The sequence below is a fragment of the Dama dama genome, chromosome 10, assembly GCF_033118175.1.
Source record: "Dama dama isolate Ldn47 chromosome 10, ASM3311817v1, whole genome shotgun sequence".
In the NCBI taxonomy this organism is placed as follows: domain Eukaryota; kingdom Metazoa; phylum Chordata; class Mammalia; order Artiodactyla; family Cervidae; genus Dama; species Dama dama.
Genome location: NC_083690.1, coordinates 9,345,650 through 9,370,537, shown reverse-complemented (window position 1 = coordinate 9,370,537; position 24,888 = coordinate 9,345,650). Strand labels below are relative to the sequence as shown.

Here is a 24,888-nt window from a genome sequence, read left to right as displayed (position 1 = left end):
TCCGTCCTGGAGCGTCCACGTCGTCCCCCCTCTGCTGGGCTTGTTGGGGCTCGGTTTCCTCCTCGGCAACCGGACAGCCCTACGCAGTAGAGCAGATGAGACCGGACATGTGAGAAAGCAGCTGGGACGTGATTATAAGTTCCTCAGTTGGGCTGGGTGCACGCCCCTCTCCAAGCCCGGCCAGTGTCCACACTAGTCCGCGGTCGTGGTCTGTGGGGCAGATGTGATGGCGGTTTAGCATGGTCCTCCAGAGAACAGACGAGTTTTGCATAATGAAGCCAAACGGAGAGCCCCAAACAAATAGTCTTATTTAAGGCACACAAGTTTATCCGTGGCCTTCCTTGGGGCTTTATTTTCCTATAACTGATGTAAATCTGAATTGTTTAAGAGTATGGAGCCCACCGTCGGGCTTCCGCACACTGCGTCTGCTTGGAACTTTCAGGCTCTCTGCAAGGCAGGAGCCGAGAAGCCCTGGTTTAGCAGGGCGGACACCACCCGCAAGTGGGCTTCCAGCTCCCTACATGGAGCCAGAGCATATAAAAATGAAACCCAGAACACACACGTTAAAATGTGTTAACACAAGTCAGTGTTGATTAAGTCACGGTCTCATTGTTAACGTGACCAGAGGAAGTCTAGAATCACTGGAGGCCGCCTTGCCCAGGGGCCAGGGGCACAAGAGCACAGAAAACTCACTCGCGCGCGCTCTCTCTCTCACGCACGCGCCCGCGCATACACACACACACACACACACACACACACACACACACACACACACACACACACACACACACACACACACACACACACACACACACACACACACACACACACACACACACACACACTCCCCACTTCCTCCCAGGACCAGCTTCGGACGGACGCCTGGGCCCATGGTGGGTGGACAGGCTCGGTCAGATGGCTGCCTGGGGCTGGCAGCCAGGTCCAGACCCCCTGTTCCGAGTGGCACGTGCTTCCGGGCCACAGGTGGTTCCTCTTGGGACGGACGGGTGCTTGTGTGCATCGGGGGTTTTCAAGGCCCCGCCCACCCCTGTGCCCACCTGCTGCTGGTTCCTGTTCCCTGTGGAGCCTGGCAGGTGCTTCTCGGGACTGCTGTCTGGGCCTGTGTGTCCCTCTGCCCTTCTGTCGCCTTAGCCCTTGTGTCCAGGGGCTGCTCATCAGTTCTCCCCACCGCCCGGCCCAGCCTGCTCTTGACACATCTTGATGCTTGCTAAGAAGGGGGACTAAACTCTGTGAGAGGAGGGCTGCCCGCCTCCGCCTCCCAGGTGGGTCGTGTGTGCAGAAGACCAGTGTCGGGAAGGGAGTCCACCCCTTGAGGGGATGGAGAGCCTGGTAATGTGATAATGGATTTGAAATGACTCTTTTGAAGCATAGTCGAAGTTTTCCAGTTCTGGGAGGTTTCACAGAGGGAGGGAGGGCGTTTCCTCACAGTCCACTGGCGCTGTGGTCCTTGTCCGACTGGGCCGGGATGGGACTGAGCTTGTTGGCAGAGCCCGTGGGCTCTGCGGCCTGGTCGGCACCGGCTCCTTCCCGCCCGGCGGCTGCTGGGGTGGTTGACCTGCGTGAGAGCAGACAGCTCAGACTGGCCCTTCCGCTCCATGTCTGTGTCCTCGGTGACCTCCACATTCTGCCCGAGGATGCGTCCTCTGTCTTCTCTGTCTGTGGAGGCCTGGCTCGCCCTGAGACTCCCCCAGGGGGACCGGGGTTGACACCAAGCACAAAGTTCTCCCACAGAATTGTAGGTTTTGTAGGGGCGTCCGGAATTGTTTCCCAACACCCAGGATGTTCTGGCTCCTTGGGGAGTGTGACAGCCGACACCTGTGGGTCCCTGCTTTTGTGGAAGCCTTCTCGGACCCCCTCCTCCCTGTCCTCTGCTGGGGGCGGGGCCCCAGCTGCTGCCTGCCCCCCGCCCCCAACCCCACGTCACCCCCACTCCCCACCACGCCTTCCTATAACCAGCCCAGCCTCTCAGCCCAGCTCAGCAGGAGTGGTACATCTTCTGTCTCTCACCATTGAGTTATCAGTTGCTTCTTTGAGCTCAGAGCCAGGGGTTTTGTGGATCAGAACCTTGGGAAATCAAGTGTATCTGAATTCTTGAGAGGAAGTGATGGAGCTGAAACAGGATATATATGCACATCTCCGTTTGGACCTGTACAAAACTCTGTTTCTGAACCACTTTGCCTTTTGAAGGTGATCATCTCCATTGATGGTTGCTTGATGATGTGTCTGGGCCTGAGAACTGTGGGCAGCTTTAAAAAGAGAATGCTGAGTGAGAGCTCCTGGAGCTTCTATGCAGTCACTCTGATGTGGCTGAGAGAACCCTGCCCTCCCCTCCCCCACCCCCAGCAGATTCTGCTGCAGAGCCATGCAGACATGGCGGGGAACTGCGCGCTTGGACCAGGAGGTGACTCGCGAGCCCAGTGGGGCCTCATGACGCCGAGAGGAGAGGAGGGGGCCCAGGCAGAAGCCCGGGGGCTCTGACCTGGAAGTCAGGGTGGACTGGTGGGGTGCGGGGTGGGGCTTAAGCTGGGCTGGTGAGGCTCTGCTTGACCCATCCAAGGACCCACTCATGCAAGGTCGCCGTGGTGTCTGTGGCACTCCACTTACCCTGTCTGCCCTTTTAAACCAAGTTGTGGGTTTAGCTCATCGGGTTGTATCACTAGTTGGGATTTTGAGGAGTTTGAAGCGGGGTGGTTCTGAGTGGAGAGCGACTCTGAGGCGGGGCTGGGCCCTTGTGACCCAGCTGCCTCCTGGGGGCGGCATACAGACTTAGTTGGAAGGCCGTGAGGTTTTATTGGAGTCGTTTGGTCCCCTCTCCCCAACCTTTTTTGGGAGAAGTTTGTGAAGTGATGGAAGACATCAAGGCCATCAAAGTGGAATTTTCTGTTTTTCTCCTCCAGGAGTGAGATTCGGGCACTAAATCGGGGCCACCTCATTTCCATAGCAATTGGCCAGTGTTCTTTCGGTCAGTGCCTCCGGGTTGTGACATCACAGAGGTCTGGGAAGAGTAAAGCTGGATATAGGCACAGGGGGTCCCTGTAAAAAAGCAGGAAATGCAGGCTTTGTAACTAAACAGGGGAGGCTCTTGTGTTTCTAAGTCACTCTTTTAAAAAGGTATTTTGTGCCATGTGTGTATATTAAAATTTGTCACTGATACTATCACAATGCTGTTGTGAAAAGGCCTACTAATCATGAGTAATGGAAATGATATGTTGTATTTCTGGGCGTCTTGTGTATATTTCAGAATGATAATCACCCCCTTCCCCTCCCTGACATTTAAGTGTACCAGAGACTTGGTCTGTATATTTGAGGCATTCTGTATTGTCACTGGTGTTTGTAATCATTGTGTCGTCATTCATATCTGGCCGAATGAGAGTTAACATGTCTGGGAAAATTCCAGTTGGGCAAGACATGAAATTCAGAACAGGATCAGTTTATATGGTGATAAACAAACATAAATGCCAATCTTGCACTTCTTCCTTGATGATAAAGACAGCCTTATCGTTTAGGATATTTCTGGAAGCCTAGTTCAGATTGTGATATCAGGCACTTCCATCATTTAATTCTGGTCCAGGGATTTACTGTGTCTTAATTAAATTTTTAATCCTTTTGTTGAACTAACTCATTTAAGAGGAGCTTATTTTAACTGGATACTCAGTCCCTTAGGAGCTAGACTTGAGTTGCCGACCTTTTCTCCAAGGGTCCTGTGCCAGTTGATGGGGAGGGCCTGCTGCTGGCACTTTCCGCATATGCGTCATGGGCCAGCCAGGGGGCTTTTCTGCAGTTCCACAGCTACCGGCCTGGACCACTGTCGCCATGCCTGTGAAGGGTGGAAAATTGGTCAGCCCAGCAGGAATGTGTACTGTGTAAAAGATGGGACGGTGCTCAGGAGAATCTCATTCTAACTGTGGAACCATACCCTACCCGCCTTGCCTTTAGGAGCCAACTTCAGAGACACTTTTGTCAGTTTTGCATGTGTGCAATATCAACCATACTTTAAAGCTCTTCTAAAGACCTGAGAAACTAAAGTCAAAGTACCAGGCACATGTCAAGCAAATGACTTCAAGATTTCTAGTGCATTCATGTGACATGTGTGTGTGTCTGCAGTGAAGAATCACTGCTGCTTCAGAACCACGTGCTAGTTTGTGTTCTAGTCCATGTTTGTTTGTTGTTGTAAAGGGCAATAAGAATTCATATAGTCTTACTCCAACAAAACTCTTATCTCTTTTATAGCTATGATGATAGATATGGCATCTTCATTTTTAAAAACTTAATACTGTTAACTCAGAACCTCATACAGGTACACTGACAACCTTATCAGGGATTGAACCTGGGCCCTGGGCAGCGAAAGTGTGAGTGCTAACCACTGGGCTGCCAGGGGATTCCCTGAGAATCTTTTTTAAAAACTGCTGTATAATACTCCATTGGTGGAGTGTGCTGTTTATTTCATGGGCCTTTGTAGAATTTTTCCTCAAAATATTTTTTGATGGTTAATTAATTTAGGAGGGTAAATGTGGAAATTTCAGTCAATGTACTTTTTTAGCATATATGGTTCAAGCTAGATAAGCAACAGGAAAGGGAATTTCTACTTTTCCTTACTTCTTTCCCCAGTTTTTTTGTCAGGGTGTCATGATTGAGGGAGCCAGTTTAAAAATTGTGTTTTCATAAACAGCTTTTATTGACACCCTGACAAAAAATTAATTAAATGTATATATTGATATTTAGTGGCTCAGCTGGTAAAGAGTCTGCCTGCAATGTGGGAGACCTGGGTTTGATCCCTGGGTTAGGAAGATCTCCTGGGGAAGGGAAAGGCTACCCACTCCAGTATTCTGGCTTGGAGAATTCCATGGAATTTACATGGGTCGCAGAGTCGGACATGACTAAGCAACATTCACTTTGGGCTTCCCTGGTGGCTTAGATGGTAAAGCATCTGCCTGTAATGCAGGAGACCTGGGTTTGATCCCTGGGTTGGGAAGATCCCCTGGAGATCCTTCTTGGCAACCCACTCCAGTATTCTTGCCTGGAAAATTCCGTGGATGAAGGAGGCTGGTGGGCTCCAGTCCATGGGGTTGCAAAGAGCTGGACACGACTGAGCAGCTTCACTGGTTTATTGAAATTTAATAGAACAAAAACATCAAGATTGGCAGTGGTCTCAATTTGGGTGGTAATACCTGTTTCTTGGCTTCCAAGGAACTCTAAGGTGTGTTTTGAGATACTTAAGAAAAAAAGGGCAGTTTATTTAGGAATTATTTGAGAAATGTAACCTGACAGTTGGGGGTTGGAACTTGCCTAGAGGGGAAAGGTGCTGTCCGTGGTGCTGAATCAGACCCACTGCTTGTTGGAGTGGTATAAAGGCTCTGAAATACTGGAGTCCAAGGACACAGCTATGTCGCCACTTTAAAAACCACATCTCCTGCTTGTAGCTGATATTCTTAATTTCTGTTGAGTGTCTGAATTGCCAGGGAAAGCTGACCATACAAGGAAACACAGAACATCATTAGTTGCAGTAAACTGTTCTATATGCCAGGACAGGATTTAAATGTGAAGTATGGCCATTTTGACCAGTACAGGCTGTTTAAATCCTAAGTCCTGCCAGAAGTTTAAATTTTTTTTTTCTCTTTTAAACCATGACCCTATGTCTCGAAGAAGATTGTACTCAATGACTGAAGAGGGATGGGAGTGTTCAACAGTTGGAGTTTACACTTCATATTTGCCAGTCCTTGGTTAAAAGTTTTAAATCCTCACTTCTGATTTTCTATAAATGTTTTCCAGACCAGCCTTCAGCAAGCATTTTGCTAGTTTTGAGATCCTTTCTCGAATCTTTGTCCATTCCCATCCTCCTAGGGACCCCCTTTTCAAATTCCCCACACCCCAAAATGGCATTCCTGTTCTTTGGTATGGATTCATACTTTATATAATTATAAAATTGAAGTGTCCAGTAACAGTTTGAAAATGAGCTTGCTGTTTCAAGGCATGTGTGTCCATGATGGAAGATTCTAATGTACACTGTTTTAGTAACCGCCCCCAAACAACATTTTCTCTAGGATTGAGTTTTAATGAGTAGAAACCTTTTTCAAAATAAATTTCATTGCAAATTCAGCAGATTATTGTGTGTTCAGATCCCACTTAGCATTTTGAAAGGAACAAAAGTTTGTTTAGCAAACATATCAGTAAACATACCCGTACTTTTGGGTTAGAGTGCAATTATTTGGCACGGTTGGAACTTACTGGTGACTGGAAATCATCCAAAGTACAGATATGTTTTGTTTACTTGATCCAAGCCAGGAAGGTAAAACTCATGGAATTTCTTTGTTTCCTTTAAAGCTGGAGATACAGATGACCCACCGAGAATTACCCAAAACCCTGTTATCAACGGGAATGTGGCCATGAGTGACGGGCACAGTAACACAGAGGAGGACATGGAGGACGGTGAGTACCCGGGCTTCGTCTCCTGGTGTCGGGCAGAAAGCTGTCGGAAGCAGACACTTCTTCCTGAGGACTGCTGAGTCTCTTTGAGAGTAGCTAGTTTTCAGGAGGTTGTATCTGAGCAAAATTTAGGAGCCTGGTTTGGTTTTGAATTCCACGATTGCCTGCAAATTTCAAGGTAAGTTGATTCTCCCCAGCCTAGCCAAGAAGGTTGAAATACAGAAGTCTGTAATTGATGGGTATTTGGTCAGGCCTGCAGTTAATTTTCCAGCCACTCCTAGTATTTAGAACAAGTACCTTACTGTCCTTTCCTTTTCGTCTGCAGCACGATACTTCTAGACACTGGAACGTGGCTTCCCATTGCATTCCTATTGTAGCAAGTCTATCAGTTGTCTGTAGCTGATCACCCCTCCCCCCTCCGGTTAGGTTCGAAACCAGAATCGAGCTTTGGGCTTCATCCCCCAGACTGACTTTTGGTCTTTTATCTTCTCTGCGCAAAGTATACACATTTTTACACGCATGGGCATTTTGGGCCTAGGGAAGCACTTTCTCTCGAGGCTATTTTTTCATTATGCCTTATCAGATGGGTGTGACCTGTGCGTTTGCCAGGTCGACCCCACGAGAAGGTAGCAGCCAATAGTCACTTTATGCAGCCCCCAGGAGTCTTGCAGTGTAATATGAAACCATGTTCTGTCAAAAGCGTGTCCATCAATCCTCATGAGGGTTGTGTCCTTCCCAGGGGTGTAACGGGGCAGTTGAAAGAAACCGTCAGTCACGGGCTGCACCACCAGAAGGACTGCTGTTCAGACCTCCTGCCAAAAGCTCAGCCTCCATGAGAAACTGCAGCCGTAGTTGAGAGTTCTCTCACAGTGCGCTTTACCCCTGGCAGCGGGCTGAGGCCATATCTGAGGAAGGTAAAGAGGCGTGGTCTGACCCGCTGCTTTGTTACCTGTGGAGTGCGCTTTCCACCGCAGACAGGGGGCGACGGTGTGGGGCGGCCCCCGAATGCGGGGGCCCTTTGGTTCCATCGCAGACCCCGGAGACGCCAGCAGTGGTTCAGAGAGCGCCGCGGGGGAGGCCCGAGGCAGGGGGTGAGGGCAGCCTCTCCCAGAGCAGGGAGCCGCCCCAGCTCGTCCCATGGCACAGGCTTGTCCTGGCATCGCCCCCGGTGTTCTTGGGGTGGGGGGGCCCGGGAGGAGGCGTAGATGTGGACCCAGGAGCAGGCTTCCGAGGCCTCCGAGGCCTTTTGGTGGATCCTTCTTGGTCAGAAAGGGCCGTCCTGTGCTTTTTAGTATGCCGTGTTATCCCCTCCTCTCCGCCCTGAGTCGTGACAGCTCCAAATGTCTCTCAGAGTGGCTAGAAGTCTCCCGGGGGCCCCAGATTGCCTCACCTGAGAACCAGTGTAAGGAGATCACAGTGTACACAACACCCCTTTCCTTTTGAGGCCAATTGTACTAAATTATTAGTAGGCAATGATGGTGTTATGGAACCTAAAAGCAGAAATGCTCCTACTGCGAATTATCAGCTGGAAAAAGCACTTTACAGGACAAAGTAGCAGTGGTCTTCATTACCCTTTGTTCCTGGTCTTCTGAAAGGCCCAGGGGCAGGAGCGTGAAAAGGCGGTGTCTGTGGGGCGGGGGGGCCACGGTGATAGTTATTTTGAACCATTAATGGCAGAATATGTGTGTGTGAAAATTGTTCAGAAATCTGCAGAAAGAGGAGTGCTGGATTAAGTTTGTTTCTTTACTGAGTGCTTCTGAGCTGTTAGCCTCCTAACATCTTTTTCCAAAAGCCCTTTTTGTTGTTGATGATGATTCCCCAAGCCTCTGAAATGCTAGAACCTCTTTTCCCTGAGTCTCCTTTGACATCGTAATGTAGGGAGGTCACACAGTGTGGGGAACCGTGGGTTGGGATCCTCAGTCCGTACCGAGACGCCTTCGTGGTGGGGGAGGCTCTTGCACGGCAGTTGAGTGGCAGACAGCAGAGGTGAGAGAAATGTCCAGTTGAGGTAGAGTGATTGTTGTAGATCTAGGTGGTTGGTGCCCGTGAAGCAATAGTTGTTTTTGGTTTTTTCCCTGGGCATTAACTGGGATGTGCAAAGCCTTGTATTAGAATGAATAATTGAGGTTTGATACAGCTTCTGCCAGAGTGCCCTTTGGGGAAACCTCAGGCCCGCTTTTTGGGGGACCAGGTTCTCTGCCAGGATGTGTGAGGGCAGCAGGCGGCACAAGGTCGCCGTCCCTCCATTTACGACCAGACGCTGGCGTGGGTCGGTCAGTGTCCCATGGTGCTCAGGCAGGTCAGAGTCTATTTGGATGAGGCAGTAATCCAGCAGGGTAGGAGGTGGCCTTCGTAATCCCAAGTGTACCACTTTTACCCAAAAGGGTTTCATTTTGAAGCTATTGCAGATAGAGAAAGCTGCATAAATAGTCCGTGGAATCCTGGGTACCTTCCACCCATTTTCTCCCCCAGCTCCTCAGAGAATGGTCGCCAGGCCAACCCTGTCCGCCAGAGAGAGAGGGGCTTCCTGTCTGCTGCTCTCCTGCACCCCTGCCTGTCTGGATCTGCTGGTACTTAATGCAGGTTCTCAGCTGCTCTGTTAGCGGGAAGAGCTCGGCAGGCAGCCGTGCTTTGGTCTTGGCCACCAATGCTACAGGCTTGAAGGGCTTGAAGCCAGGGCGTGGTGACATTTTTATTCACATGAAATCTCACATCAAACCTCCTGATTAGCATATTTTGGAAGATAATCCTGTGCCTTGGGCGGGAGGCAGCAACTCACATCTGGTGTGTGATTCTGGAGTGTGAACTGCCTTTGGGGAGGGGAGGGGAAGAGGTGGGCCTGGGTGGCACTGGGAGCCCTGGAGGGCTGGCCTGCTCCCGAGGGACCCATGCCAGGCTCTGTGGTCCTGTTTAAGATTAATTGAGGATTTTGACTAAAGTGTGGGGACGAAGAGCAAAAAGGCATTTTTTTTGGTCTGTATAAAACTCATCCTACACAAATCTGAATGGTAACTAAAAGTCACGTAGGTGGGGGCTTGTGACGTCATGTCTTTAGGTCCCTGGAACGTGTCCTGTCATCACCGGATAGCGGCTGGTTTAATCAGGCTCTTGGGTTTGGTCCCCTAAACTCTTAAGATGGCATTGGTCACTGTGTTTAGTGTACACAGATCTTGGGTCCTAAGACCCCCTGTCACCTTGGATGAGACAAGCCGCTTGACCTCAGCAAGCCTCGGTGTCCCCACCTGTGACTTGGGAGCTGAGTCACACCTGCCTTGCCTGGCTGCGGGGTTTGGACGCTGCTCAAATATGATGTGTGTGGCTGTGGAGGAGCAGCCCGCTTCTTTCCCCAGCACCCTAGACAGCATTCTCTGCAACAGGCGTCTTGCCTTTCTGTGGACTCTTATCTCGGGAAGGGATGAGGGTGACCCCTGCAGAGGCTCAAATGCATCACACGCCATGCAGCTGCTCTTCCTTTGAGGGCCTCTGCCAAGAGCTGGGTTACGGGTAGTCAAACAAGTGGGGACAGAGCCTTTAAACAGAGGGAAAAGCGCTGTTAGCACATCCTATGGGGTTTTCTTTCTTTGGTAAAGAATACTACCCTCTCATGAGGACTGATGGACATGTTTTCTTAAGAACAAACTCAGCCACAATGGAGGCAGTTCTGTGTGCAGAGAAGTGAAGCGTGGAGGGCCTGGGTGTGTTCTCGGCACGCTCTTCCTAGGCCTGAGAACCCCACTAGTGCCGGGGCTCGGGGATGACAAAACAGCCCCTGCTGCTCAGCCAGAAAAGGCCCTCCTGTTACTCTAGGTCACATGTGGCCCTCGGCCCCTGCGCCTGTGAGCTGTCCCCTCCTGCCACGGGACAGGCTCATGAAGAGCAGGGAAGTGCCTGGAAAGTTGCATAGCAGTTTGTCCTCCCCGCTGCAGTTTTCTTATGTGCTGGCCGGTAACAGGTTTTTTTGGGAGGGTTGGACAGCTGGAGAACGCTGATGGGTTGTTGGCGCTAATTATCGCTACCTGGGGTTTCTTGAAATGAGTAGTCACCAGCAGAAAAGGCTAGAATTCAAAAATGACTTTTTAGTTTAATTCTTATCAATGCTTTGCTTTTTATTGGAGGAAACCTTGATTTCTTAAGTTGGCCTTTGGTCTTGCTGAGTAAATTTAACAGTTCATTCTGTTCGTGTCCAAAGAAATACCAGTTTCTTCATTCTCCCCCCCCAGATATTTCCCCTTAGAGAATCTAGGGCGATTTCACCAAAATAGTGAACTGATGAAGTTAACGTTTATTTTTAGCTAACTTCTTAGGAACGGTCTTATCTCTAAGTAGTGCTGCACTTCCCAGGAATGGCTGTCCTCACTCCTCGGAAGGCCCTGTTTGCCTGCAAATCCATGTCTCTTCTCTACATTCAGCCCCGGTCTCAAGCCCTTTTCTTTCCCTCCTGAAGCCCTGTCCTTGAACAGATGTGACAGGAGAAGTTTATTCCTTTCCTCCAGCCTTTCCACTCACTGCGGATTACTTGGGAATTAAGACAGAGCAGAGTAGACGTTCTTAATCACACTGAGCCAGTTTGATGGGAAGGCAGGTGTGTGTTGCTGGCCCTCTGAGTCTGGGGTTTCATTCACACAAACTGTATGTCATCTCACAGTTTAGATTGCTACTAAATTGGAGATGATGCTCTCCTTTCCCCAGAGGGTTAGGCTTTAGCGGTTGAATTGCGATTGTAGAGAATGTTTATCCCAGGTTTGTCCTGCTTTCAGTGTTGTCTGACAGTCCCCGGGCCCTATGATTGACAAAGTGTTCTCTTGCAGACACGAGTTGGCGCTCCGAGGCAACCTTTCAGTTCACTGTCGAGCGCTTCAGCAGACTGAGTGAGTCGGTCCTTAGCCCTCCGTGTTTTGTGCGAAATCTGCCGTGGAAGATTATGGTGATGCCACGCTTTTATCCAGACAGACCACACCAAAAAAGCGTAGGATTCTTTCTCCAGTGCAATGCTGAATCTGATTCCACGTAAGACAGTTTAAATGATGCAATTACAAATCCACAATTAGTTATAAGCCAGATTGGCCTCTTTGAATTTTGGATTTCTCTGTGAATTTCCTTGCTGCCTCTACATAGCAATTTGATTTTCAATTAGATTGAATACATTTCCCTCTTTAAAAACTCACTGGTAGGTATTATCTCCAAACTAGAAAAGGTGTATATTTTTCCTGCAAATAAAATACTAAACTTTGTGTATGTGAGAATCTACCTGCCCGTGGAACATGGAATTAGGGCCTCTCTGGACTACCCTGATTCTTATTCTGCCAATAACTGCCAGAGGGGAAGACGACAGTTAAGGAAAACTCTCCAGGCAGACATCCGCACTGTATGTTAACTGATTCTGTGGGTTATTCGGAAAGTTAAAGACCAAACTCCTGCTGCCGGGTGTTTCCCAGCAGCACAGCTGAGCGATTGTTTGGGGGGTCCCAGCTCCCTCTGCCTCCTCACCTGATTGCACATTGACCAGCCCAGGAGATGCCGCCTCCCTGGCCCACGTCTCCCTGCTGCCCCCAGATCGTGGCCCTTGGCACCTCGATGCAGATGTTCCTGAACTGGCTCCAGCGGGCTGCCGAGGCCCCGGAGGACCCAGCTGCTTTCATTTTTCCTCTTTACCTGAGTGTTTCAGAAGCCAGTTTTCAGGAGCAGTCAGGGCCTCGGCTGTGTTTTTACTTCTGTGTTCAGTTGACATTACGACCTGGCCTGATCGGACGAGCCTTTGGACTGGGCTTGTTTAGTCCGGCAGACGGCCTGAGCCTGGAGAGCAGGGGGCCCGAGCGGGCAGCAGCCGCCGCCCCTGTGCGCACGAGTCTGCGGCCGTGTCAGAGGTCGTTTGAAGCAGTCCTTCTGTGAGCTCTGAATTGGGCCTCAAGCATTTAACGTGCAGTCTGCCCCGGACGTCTGCACTTGCAGTTGTTCCCAGGTGGCGGGGTCCTTCTCAGAGCCCCGAACAGCCCGACCCAGGAGCCTCGCAGCCCCGGGGGGAGGGGCAGGAGTGACACCTGTAGAACCTGGAGCTTTCGGTCTGTTACCTAACAACCAAACAGCTTTATCATCATTCTTCAGTGCTTTTCAAGCAGTCTCACCACATTTGATACTAGAACTACTATCTGACCAAAAAGCTATCGTCTCTTGTCAAATCTCAGGACACTATTTGAAGTTCAAATGCTTGTGTTTTATAGGTATCAATAAAAAAACTTGAAACCTTTTAGAAATCAAAAAGACATAAAACGTAGACTGAAATCCCTCCAGACTACACAGGGGCACCCCGGGACCCTCTTCACTTCTTTCTTCATTAAAGATCTACATGTGTGCCCTTGATTCCATCTAAAAAACATAGAAGGAAATGATGGGGCAATTTTGTGTGCTCTTAAAGCGGGGTCAGGTGTGGGTCAGGCTGTGGACTGAGGCTCGGGTCGCCCTCCTCGCACAGGTCTTGGTCCTGTCACGCACAGGCGGTGCTGAAGATCATCAACTACAGAGACGACGAGAAGTCCTTCAGCCGGCGCATCAGTCACTTGTTCTTCCACAAAGAGAACGACTGGGGATTTTCCAATTTCATGGCCTGGAGTGTAAGTAGCAGTTACTCAGACTGAATCATCCGAGCCTCAGTCCTCGTTCCCTGATTCTTAATTCTTCAGCTCTTCTATCCATTTGTTTCAGAATCAGAAACATTTGCTCTGCGAGTTGGATAGGTAACTGAAAATGGGTTTCTTCCTGATTCCTTGCCGAGGTTTTCAGCAGCCAGTGTTTTGATTCGATGTTGTAAGGTAGTCTAGCGCTTTTTGGATAGGCTAGATTTCCTTTAAGAAAAATAATACCGCAGGCACGGTGCGGGGAGATTCCAGTAACCAGTGAATTCTTACGTCAGCGCTTTGGGGCTGCTTTTGCAGGCGCAGAAGCCAGTAGGACGTAGGAATGCTCTGCTCAGCTCTCTGGAGTGTTCTCGGTGGCCTCCCTGGACCTTGCCTGCTAAGTGGACATGGAGGTCTTGGGTCTGAGATGTGGTCTCCCCCCACTTCTCCAGGAGGCATCCACACTTTGGCTGATTTCATTGAGAGGACAACATTGTTGAAAACAGGCCAGAGCGCTGCAGAACTAGAAAGCACAACTTGGGTGTTTTGAATAAGTAGTATTTTAATCTGTCAAGTACAGGGCCCCAGGGCAATTGTTTGAAATGAAGTGAGTATTCATGTGTTCTCATGCAAGTTGGATATTCTTTCTTTTTTATAGGAAGTGACTGATCCTGAGAAAGGATTTATCGATGATGACAAAGTTACGTTTGAAGTCTTTGTGCAGGCGGACGCCCCCCATGGAGTTGCGTAAGTTCTCCGTTGATTGGGTGCTGTGGTGAGAGGAGCCAGCCGAGGTGCCTGTGGCAGCAGAGACGCCCTCCCGGTGCTCGGCCCTCGCGCACGGCGGTGCCTTTGTTTGGCACATTTATCGAGCAGTTTCTATGAGCCTGGGCTTTCCTGGTGGTTCAGATGGTAAAGAATACACCTATAACAGGAGAGCTGGGTTCGATCCCTGGGTCAGGAAGCTCCCCTGGAGGAGGGCAGGGCAACCCACTCCAGTATTCTTTTCTGGAGAATCCCACGGACAGAGGAATCTGGTGGGCTACAGTCCATGGGGTCACAGAGTCGGGCATGACTGAGCGAGTAACACAGTTCTGTGAGCCCGGCACACTGCTGGGCTGTAGGACTGTAACTGTGGTGGACGAGGCGGCCACGGTGTTACATCCTCAGAGAACTCTGGGACCGGTCAGGCAGAGGAGTTAGTAACAGTGACTCTGGCAGCACATGCACTTGTCATTCTGTTGGAGGGATGGGCAGCTCCATGACGAGTGTGGTGGTGGGGAGGGGTGGGGAGCTGGGAGGGTGGGCTCCTGTCCCGGGTCTGGGAGCGCTGTGGGCAGAGGCAGGGTTTTGGCCTTGAAGAACATATAGCTTTGGGCCCTTGTTAAGTGGGAAGGGAGAAGGATGGGCGGGGCATCGGGGGAGTGTGCCAGGGGCTCCAGAGGCCGAGCTGGCGCCTTGGGATCAGGTTGGAGCTGAACGGGTGTCCTCAGGCCAGGAACTGAAGAAGCGCAGCGTGGTCTAGGAGCGAGGCAGGTGCAGGTACCCTGTCTGCCCACAGTGTTTCTCTCCCCGTGTGGCCCTCCTCTGGCACGAGTGTGTAGGCTGACCTGGGAAGGGGGGTGCTTGGTGGCACTGGGAGTTTTAAAAAACAAATGAGATTTGTTGATTTTCATATTAATTGGGCTACTTGCAGAGAAATCAGACTCCCCTTTTTGAAACACACACTTAAACTGTACACTTGAATCATATTCAGATATCCGGGGTCAAGGGTGAGCAACAAGGTGGTATTTCTAGTTAAGTTTTTTGTGGGGTTTTTTTTTTTTTTTGCCCTCGTTTTAAAAACGTGTTCCCCTATACTTAATGATATGTCTTTTAACTTAATAAAACAAAGCAGATTGGGTTTTTCAGACTTAGCAATCAAAACTGTCTTACTCAAGAAAACCTAATACCCGCAGCGTCAGAGTCTTTGCCGATGCTGACCTCACAGAAAACATCTAGCATTGGCCACGTGTTTGCATAATGTGTGCAGAGAGGGAGGGCTCCTCTGCTTCCTGTTACTGCGGGGGGTTGTGGGGGTGCTGCAGACTGTTGACTGTCCTAAGCAGCCAGCGATACAACGTACTCAAGAGAAGAGGCTCCGGGAGTTGAGGTCTGACCCTGTCGGCATACCCGTCCTCGCCCATGTATGTGACACTACAGAAAAGAGGGTTTCGGCAGTTCCCACCTTGCACCGACTACACGTGTGTGTCATGCGTGTGCGAGGGAACCAGTCTGAGAGCAGTAGACTTTAGCTCGTGTGTGGGAGCACTGCTCTGGGTGTATGATGGCCATGCAGCCGCTCCATTCAGACCGAGTTCCCACTAGTCCCCGCACTTGAGTGGACCACACACGTGATATTGGAGGGAGCCGGGTGAGCAGGACTCCTGGCTTGGCGACGAGTTACTCGCTTGGAGGCGGGTGCTCGGACATCACCCCGTGTCAGGAGTGGGGCGGAGGTGGTTGCACAGAGCAGCCAGCCCCAGCCACACTGCCCACACACGTGGCAGAAGCGTGGGGGCGCAGCCTTCCCTGAACCTCAAACTGGTCTCATAGGTGGGACTCAAAGAAGCACACGGGCTACGTCGGCTTAAAGAATCAGGGAGCGACTTGCTATATGAACAGCCTGCTGCAGACTTTATTTTTCACAAACCAGCTACGCAAGGTAAATGGATGGTGTTTCTCTCCCTCAACCTTCCCCAGCCTGCCTTCTCTCTGCAGGATTCTGGGGCAAGAACAGCCCGGCCCCAGGCTTGTCTCCAGGGAGGGCCCTGCCTCACGGTTACACGTAGCTTCATTCCTCATTGTCCAGATACTTGTGAAGCCAAGTAGTGTGATGAAAAGCTTAGTACAGCCAGCAAACCCAACTTCATTGGGCTAGAAGTAATCAAGCTTTTTTTTAAAATATGAAAGTCGGTAGTAGCAAGATATGAAAAGCTTTATATGGAAGTTGATGAGTTGAAAGACTACTGGCCAGGAATCTGATTTTTCACTTTTTATAGATAAAACGTAAAATCTAACAGGATAGTTATTTGTACTTTAGGAAGGTCGTGAGAATAGCACAGACCCATTGCTGGGTCTGCTGTCACTTACTATCTGCATCACACTAGTCTTCCAGGAAGCATTAATTACCTTGATAGGATTAGATTAGAGGCTAGCTGAGTATGGATAATTTCAGTAGCATTGAAGGTTTCATCAACTTTTTTGTTCACATGTCAAGTTAAAAATCTTGCTCTAAGAAGTATGAAATAGAAGTGATTCTCATTGGATGGTAAGCTATGAGTAATCTTTAAAATTCTTTTTGCAGTTTCTTGTAACTTCTAGATTGTCTTTAAAGATGTCCATGATTGTCCAAAGAATGTTCTGGCTCTTTGGGGGGATAGTGAGAAGCCCTACCCATCTACCTTAGTTGTTGTGGTGTTAGAAATGATACTTTCACATAAGATTCCATTTTTACTTCTGAATTGCTTCTCTTTAGGCTGTGTACATGATGCCAACAGAGGGCGACGATTCATCCAAAAGTGTCCCTTTAGCATTGCAGAGAGTGTTCTACGAGTTACAGCACAGCGATAAGCCCGTAGGAACAAAGAAGCTGACCAAGTCATTCGGGTGCGTGTGGGGAGACCTTTCCAGCTAGTGGACGCAGAGGGCTTGAGAGTGGAGAACAGGCACGCAGTCGCGTCAGCGCATCTTACCAGTGTTCTTTGTTTGACCTCTTTGTCAATGGAGGCTTTTAGAATTTTGCTTGAGAACTAATGCACCACTTAGGTTTACCTGTCAGGAAAAGGATAGGTATGGTCTTCAAGCTTCTGTGCGTTTACTTGCAAACATGACCTCCCCATGCAGTAAGACTTTCAGAACAAGAGAAGGTTGTGAGCGTTTTGGTAGTGAGATAAAATTCAACTTGGCTTTGAATTATAACCCTCCAAAATAATCCTCTAAATTAGTTTAAGAATGATGACTGGTGATACGGTTTAGTTTCTTAACTCTCCTGTAAAATTTAGAAGTTTCAATGTACATTCATTTTATCTTTCTAAGGTGGGAAACGTTAGATAGCTTCATGCAACACGATGTTCAAGAGCTCTGTCGAGTGGTGAGTTTCCTCCTGTAATTTTTTTCCTCTTACATTTCATATTTCGAAGCACTGTCAGAAGTTGTTACCAAACAAAACCTCAGACCTACTTTAGTCACTGTAATTCCAGTTATGCCCATCTTTGTTCAGGACCAGGACTATGCTAGAAAGAAAAGATGGCACGTATCTCATTTAAAGGCCAGAAAGACTGAAAAGTGATTTGGTAGGAAAGTGTGAGGGGAAGCAGTATAGGCAGTGGACTGTTAATGTGTTAAATTGGCGTAATCTACCAGTTAGTAACCCAAGAAACAAGTCCTGGTTGAGGCAGACCTCTGTGTGGGTGACTCTCCCCCAAACCGCCTCTAGTCACTAGCAGGTACCCACTCTTCCAGTCGTGATGCAAGACACTCACACACACACACGTGAAATGGCAATTCAAGGTGATTGGCTGGGCAAGGTGTGTTTTCTTTTTTGCAGCACTAGCTGGATTGAATCCAGTTCATTAAATATCCATGGACAAACCAGTCAATCCTGTTGACAGGCTCAACCTCATTAATCTCTTGGTGTGGACCAATACGAGTTAAGTTTAGTGCTCAATTTACATGCTTTTCCACAGAGGTAAAAATGAATATAAAAAAAATGCTTCTAAAGGCACTACAAATTACTAATTCATTCCAAAGGCTGTATAGAGGGTTAATCTCAACTGTTGCATGTAGTTATTTTTGTAAATATCCAACCAAGAAGGAAGATTTTGTATGTTTTTGATAATTGCATGCTAAAGGTCATAATATTTATAGTCTAGAATTTTTTTGACCATTGAAATTTCCTAGTCATGTTTCAAATTACTGCATAATGCGTAACATTTTCTGAAAGCCAAAACTTTCTCTTCCAGTTGCTTGATAATGTGGAAAACAAGATGAAAGGCACGTGTGTAGAAGGCACCATACCTAAATTATTCAGAGGCAAGATGGTGGTATGTGATTACCAGTTCTGAAGAATGACTTGTAGAAACTTTTCAGTGCTCGTGTTCTGACGCTGAGTGCCTAAGCCACCTTATTTTCTTTGCTTGCAGTCTTACATCCAGTGTAAAGAGGTAGACTACCGGTCCGATAGAAGAGAAGATTATTATGACATCCAGCTAAGCATAAAAGGGAAGAAAAACAGTGAGTTCTGTGTGCATAGAGCACGGCCTTTTCATGGTTTGTTACAATGCTTCATTGATCATGCAGTTTCTACTGAAATACACTATAGAGAAAATGGCCCAAATGATGAACATACCTCATGAACACACGCAGGTAACCCCACTCAGGTCAAGAAACTTAAAACGTTTGCTGATTAAGTGAGACGCTGGCCCTTTGCTGTCATTGCCCACCTCTCCTCCTGGGAAGCGTTGGGCTTCTAACATCCTTTGCTGGATGATTTTAGAAGGACGGGAGCACGTAGAACATAGTCTTCTAATTCTCGATTTGCTTTTTCTCAGTGTTCCCTCCATACACTTGTGGCAGCAGTTATCTGATCATTTTCATTGCTGTGTAGTATTCCACTCTGGGGATATAACACAGGTCTTTGGAAACCATTCTTTTTGAGCTTAGCAAATGCAGCCATTTATCCCTGCCACTCCCCAGCAAGCTGCGAGCCCTTGTTCCACATCCACTCCAGAGCAGTTAGTCATCAGGATGGTGGAAGATGGTGCTATCTTGGGTTTGATTTTCATTTGCCTGGAAGTCAGGGAGAGTTCACCTTTTCAAAAGCTCCTTGGTGATTTGGGTATCTTCCGGAACGTGCGGAATGTAGTTCACGGTTACTTGATGTCCACGTCTGCTAATCCTGTGATTTCTGGATCTGTCTCCGTCAACTTGTCTTTCATCACGGGCTGTGAGTTCCAGCCCCATTGCCTGTCCAGTCATCTTTCATCAGATGCCAGCTGTCATGATTTTTATTTTGTCAGGTGTTGGCTGTTCTTCACCTCTCCTCTGGGGCACATTTCAGTTGTATGGAGATAGTTGATGCTTTCGAGGCCTATTTAAGTGTGGTCTCTTGCTGCAGCCGTGGTGTTCGATTGTCCCCACAGCCGAGGCAGCGTCTGGCAGGTTTTCTGCCCAAGGTCCCGTCTCTTTGGGGCTTTCTCACTGTGGCTGCAGGGAGCAGGCTGTTGCATGCCGGGGTGAGCTGTGGGGACTGTCCCTCCCTGGTCAGTGCTCAGCAAGGCTCTCAGAGAAGCCTCAGCTCTCCCGGCTCCTCCATCCTGCAGAGGCCAGCTGCCTGGGGCCCCTGTAATCCTCACACTCTCTCAGATTCTGGGGTTTCCCTCCCCATCGCTGCCGCCTGGAAGGTCCAGGCAGTGAGCCGGGCCTTGGCGGGCTCGCGGGGGTCCCACACTGCCATCACCCAGTGTGTGAAGGTGGTGGTTGCCTGTGTAGTAAAGACCAGTCCGTGTGGCTGGTTCCTCGTGGGCTCTGGATGCTGGGCTGGGTTTTGGGGCTCTTCCCGCATTGGGGGCTCACTTTGTTTGCTCTTGCCGTCTAGCCGTTTAACAGAATTTCATAATTGTGAAATCCAATGTTTCGCTCTTTGCTTTTTGTGCTGTCCCTGAAGTCATCAGACAATTCTTCTATCTTTTTTGTCGATCTCCAACCCACCCAGAGCAGTTCCTTTCTCCCTGGGGTCAGTGTGGACCCGAGGTGCTCTGCCTGCCCTTGTCAGCGGTGAGCCCTGCGTATCTGTGTAGGCCTGTTTCTAGACTCCTCTGCTGGTCCACTGGCTGCCATCCTTGGATGAATTCTGCGTTCTTCCTTTTCAGCGTTATAGTGGTATAACTGACGCAGTCATAAAGGGTTAGCGAGTATCCGTCTGATTGGATGTGCATGGATATTGTGAGAGAATTACTGCCCCATCTAGTCAGTGAACTCGCCCATTATTTCACCAGCATCTGTGTTTAAAACTTAGGGGTGAGCACACTTAGGTTCTACTGTTGAGAGTTACAGGTGGCCGCATTCTTGGCTGTTTCTAATGTTGCTGATGTTGTTATTAGTCAAATATCCGCTCCATGTGATCGTAAGACAAGATGATATTGTAAGATCCTATGAAAAACCCAAACAAACTTTCTGGCCAACTCAGCAGCACCCTCAGTTTGCTTAAGAGTATACACTTCTTCCTGGGTCAGTGCAGGCGCAGAGCTGGGAGTTCATGTTCACGGCTGCGGTGCTTGATATTTTCGTTCCTCTCTGGCACCTGAATTGAGCGGTTGGTTATGTTACAATTGAAGCTTCAGTGATAACTTTGGCTGACTTTCATCTCTCTCTCTCTCTCCCCTGAAAGTATTTGAATCGTTTGTGGACTATGTGGCGGTAGAACAGCTGGACGGTGACAATAAATACGACGCCGGGGAGCACGGCCTGCAGGTAACTGAGACTGTGGGCTGGTGTCCCCTCCGGTCCTTGCGCTCCGTGTTCAGACCCCTCACTTTCCCGCCAGCTGGAGACCCACTAAGGGTCTGTCCACACGCTGCTGGTGTGGAGCGCGCGGAAGGGTCGTGTTTCTCAGTCCGGACGAGACAGCAGAGAGCTGGTCGTGTCGCTGGTGCAGGGCTGGGGATGCCGTGGGCAGGAGATGGCCGAGCCTCCTGTGGATCGGAGGCGGGACCATCACCCGCCTCCCCTGCCCCTCCCACTCCATCCAACGCCGCCCCTGACCTCACCGCATCCTCCGACTCGGAACACTGCTGTCTCCCGGGCACAAGGAGAGCCGCTCAGTCACCGAGACTCCTGTTTTGGCGGCTGCTGGCGATGGTGCTTTGCCTTTCTTTGCTGGTTTTCTGAGAACCCTGACTTCCAGCACGAGGAGCGCATTTCTCTTGTTTGTTGCACCAGCGCTCCTGTCCCTGCCTCTTTGCCACACGGCCTTGCAGGAACTCTGCGGAGCACTGAGGGTGTGACCCAACCACGGTCTGCGGTCACAGGGCGTGGCCTGTGGCCTGTGCAGGCTGCGGGTCAGGCTGCTCGGTGGATCAGCGGCGCCCACGTGGGTCCAGCCACCCAGCCTCGTAATCTCCACTGACTGACTCAGCTAATTCCTGAGTGTTTCAGACTGTCCTGTGTTTACCAAGCTTGCTAATTCAGTGTGTGCGCGAGTGAACCCGTGTTGCAGTGGGTCACAGACCTGCTGTCCTGCTAGGTCAGGCCACTCGGGGTGCTGGGGTGTAGATCAGTAAGTCTCTTAGGGAACATGCTGCTAGACATGCTTAGGAAACATGAGTCACAAGAACCGCCCTAATCCACGCTGAATGTTTTGGGGTCTGGGTGAGCAATATGTATATTAGAATCAGAGTCTCTGGAGACAGTGGCCAAGAAACAGGATCCTTCTATTATTCTCCTGAGTGGCACTAAAACCATGCCATTCCTTTGTGTGGCAGTAGGTTCCTGGGTTTTTGGTTTTCTTCCCAGAATTGCCCTGTTCTCTGAATACAAGAATGTACATCAGAGAACATTGCCACATAGGTGTGGCTGCTCGTGGACACCCATTCCTCCAGGTGGGCATTTCCTCACCGGTCTTGGAAGTAAGGTTCACAGCTCAGAAGGAAGGCCTGATGGCCTGGTGGCGGCTGGATTTGGCCAAGGCTGCTTTGAGTGAGGAAAGAGCTGGCTAAGGCGGAGCGGAGACGGGGGAGTGAGGCGGGGGCTGGGCAGAGGCCATGCCAGCAGGCAGGGGACCTTGCTTGTTAGCAAGAGGGGGTGTGTTCAGAAGTGGGAGTGAACCGGTCGGCACTGACCACCCTGAGGAAGGGCGGCGCTCGCAGGCTGTTCTCCTGAGCCCCGACCACGCCCTTCTCTTCCATTTGATTTTCTCACACTTCTCCAGAATTTCAGTGTCTACTGACTGTGTTGCTAGGGCAGCAAGTGACTGAGCCTCGGTTGCCTTCCCCGTCCCCGTCCCTGGGCAGTAAGATAGTGTGATGCAGTCTGAGAGGAGATCTCCCATGTAGGGCATTTAAAGGCCCGTGTACCTGTCTCCCCAGCAGACGTCCCCACTGTGTTCCCATCCTGATGTGAAATGCTATCGCTTTGGTGGCTGGGAGAAGTAACCGGAGGCGAACTAAACCTGCATTTCTTTTTCAACGTTTAGGAGGCAGAAAAAGGAGTGAAATTCCTGACATTGCCACCAGTGTTACATCTGCAACTGATGCGATTTATGTATGATCCTCAGACGGACCAAAACATCAAGATCAATGATAGGTAATGTAGAGGGCTGTGAGACGTAGGGTGTGCCCAGCGTCCTCAGGCGGGGGCTAGTCTTGGTGCCTTGTTAAAGTCTGTCTGTCCTCGGTCTCCTCTCTTGTTAGGTTCCTGCTCTACCGAGGTGTCCCGAGAACTTTTCTGGGGGGGTGGGGGGCGGTGCACTGGGAGGCCGAGCCTTACAGCCTGTGGGATCTTGCCCAACCAGGGAGCGAACCCGTGCGCCCTGCATTAGGAGTGCGGAGTCCCAGCCACTGGGCCGCCAGGGAAGTCTGATCTGCCCTCTTGAAGGGATGGCTTCAGGGGCTGCAAACCCCTGTCTCCTGCTCAGGGAGCCCCTTTGTCCACCCTCAGGCAGATGACGCCCCGGGGAGGGTGCTTTCTGCTGCCCAGGTGCTCTGCTTGCTCTAGAAGTGGGGCTTGATATCCCTCTATTGCTTTACCTAGGATTCTCCAGTGGTTTGTTACCTCTGGGTTCGTATCGACTTGCAGAATGTGCCAGACTGGTCAGGGGTGCTGGTGTAGGTGGGTGTGCTCCCCCCACTGCTCCATGTGTTTTCTAGACCCTTCAAGCACCTGTAAGAGATTGGTACCCCACACTGCTTTGTCTGGTTCAGCAGACAGAACTTGGAGCGGTGACTTTGTACCCCTTGGTCAGAGGGTACAGCCTGACAGTAACCGGCCTCCTGGACGTTGGCCAGTCACCCCCAGACTCGGGGGAGGGCGCGGCTCGACCACATTGCCTGCAGCAGCCGGGCCTGCTAGCCTGTCCTTGCCCCTCACCGTGAGCCCTGAGACGGCGGAGCTCGCAGACCAGCGGCCTGCAGGCCCATCCAACCTGCTGAGCTTTGTTGGGCCCTCACCTCGGTTTTCGTCCTAGTTTTATTGGAATCAGTTGCCGACATTTTTTCACGCCGTGAGCTGTCACGTGGAAGTCCTGCTTCTTGGCCTCTGACGGGCAGGACGTTGTGTGGTGCCGGCCCTGGGTCCCTGAGGGCAGTGTGGGGCCGGCTCTGCCTCCCACCACAGTCTTCTCGGAGATACCCGCCTCCTAGAAAAGGCAGCGTATTTTGCTGTAACACCCTGGAATTGGGGAACTCCGATAGGTGTATCAGTACTCTGCAGGCATTTTTCTCAAATCAAGCCTCAGATTTTTGTCGATGTGCAAGTCACCTGAAGGAGTTCTGGGGACCTTGCATGTAAAATGCCCTGCCCTCTCCACAGAACAAGGGGCTAGGGAATTAAGAGGGCCTGGTAGCAAATAAAACCTTAAGGTGAAGTGTCTCACCAGAAGTGAAACCTAGATTTCTCGTTAAATGTTTTGTTTTGTTTTTAAATAGGTTTGAATTTCCTGAACAGTTACCACTTGATGAATTTTTGCAAAAAACTGATCCTAAAGACCCTGCAAATTACATTCTTCATGCAGTCCTGGTTCATAGTGGAGATAATCATGGTGGACATTATGTGGTTTATCTCAACCCCAAAGGGGATGGCAAAGTAAGTATGGGTCAGGGGGTCGGGTGGTCGGGAGGCTGTGTGGGAATTCAGTGATGCTTCAGACTTGGCCTTGGCGGCCAAGGATTCCTTCTTGGCTTCTGACGTGTCTGCACGTTCTGATCTGTGGTAACTGCTGATGCTTTCAAGTGGATTTAAGTTGTGATCGTCCTTTTTATATACATCTTAGTATTGGACGTTGGACCTGACAGGATCCCTTTCCGTCTGACCGTTATCATCTGTGGCCCTCGAGGGTGGGGCTGCGACCGATGCCTGTTCCCGCAAGTGCCATGCATAATGAATGCTCTGGCTTTGCCTCGTTCACGTGGATCCCATCACGTGACCTTCATCAGGCGGAGCAGATGAGGGTCTGGGGGTCTGTGTCCAGGCCCAGCGAGGAACAGAGCAGGTCGAGCCCTGCTAGTTCACGCAGGAGGGGATTTGATGGAGGGGCCCCCATGGCCAGGTGCAGAACCTGCAGCGTAGGCATTATTGCCCGGTGGACTGAGATGGAGCCTGAGCTGAAGCCGGGCTGGTATCTGAGCGCCTTGTACAAACTGCCTGTGGCTGGATGTCGGCAGTTCCCCCAGAGTTTGGGACGAGGAAGGCGAGAGCGCTGGCAGGATTCCGTGGGTCGCCCGCGGCAGAGGAGGTTTCAGGGAAACGCTGCCTCCTCCTCCGTGCGCCTTACCCCTGTCGTTCCCGTCACAGTGGTGTAAGTTTGACGACGACGTGGTGTCCCGATGCACGAAGGAGGAAGCCATCGAGCACAACTACGGGGGCCACGACGACGACCTGTCCGTGCGGCACTGCACCAACGCCTACATGCTGGTCTACATCCGCGAGTCCAAGCTCAGTGAGTGTGCGGGCGCCTGCCCTCACTGGGCTCTCCCCTCCCAGCCGCGCGCCTGAGCTGCAGCCGCCCGTCCAGACTGCGGCTTGCCCCGCCTCCCTCCCGGCATGCCCTGGGAGCAGCCGGCGTGCGCCCGTGGGTCTG

At 50.4% G+C, this 24,888-nt stretch overlaps 1 protein-coding gene across 2 annotated transcripts in view; it reads left to right on the top strand.

Moving 5' to 3' along the window:
* The window catches only part of USP7 (ubiquitin specific peptidase 7), a 53,267-nt gene that overhangs the window by 18,266 nt on the left and 10,113 nt on the right, over nt 1-24,888 (top strand). The window contains exons 1-14 of one of the 2 annotated variants that reach the window (XM_061152803.1): nt 6,343-6,447; nt 7,184-7,358; nt 11,253-11,451; nt 12,914-13,052; nt 13,714-13,802; nt 15,651-15,759; nt 16,573-16,703; nt 17,133-17,187; nt 18,059-18,139; nt 18,239-18,329; nt 20,485-20,567; nt 22,288-22,397; nt 23,738-23,894; nt 24,603-24,747. In XM_061152803.1, the coding sequence (XP_061008786.1) occupies nt 11,366-11,451; nt 12,914-13,052; nt 13,714-13,802; nt 15,651-15,759; nt 16,573-16,703; nt 17,133-17,187; nt 18,059-18,139; nt 18,239-18,329; nt 20,485-20,567; nt 22,288-22,397; nt 23,738-23,894; nt 24,603-24,747 (1,276 nt within the window). In that variant the 5' untranslated portion in view covers nt 6,343-6,447; nt 7,184-7,358; nt 11,253-11,365. Of the gene's footprint in view, nt 1-6,342; nt 6,448-7,183; nt 7,359-11,252; nt 11,452-12,913; nt 13,053-13,713; nt 13,803-15,650; nt 15,760-16,572; nt 16,704-17,132; nt 17,188-18,058; nt 18,140-18,238; nt 18,330-20,484; nt 20,568-22,287; nt 22,398-23,737; nt 23,895-24,602; nt 24,748-24,888 lie in introns of those variants that run through there. The other variant, XM_061152802.1, reaches the window with a different exon arrangement.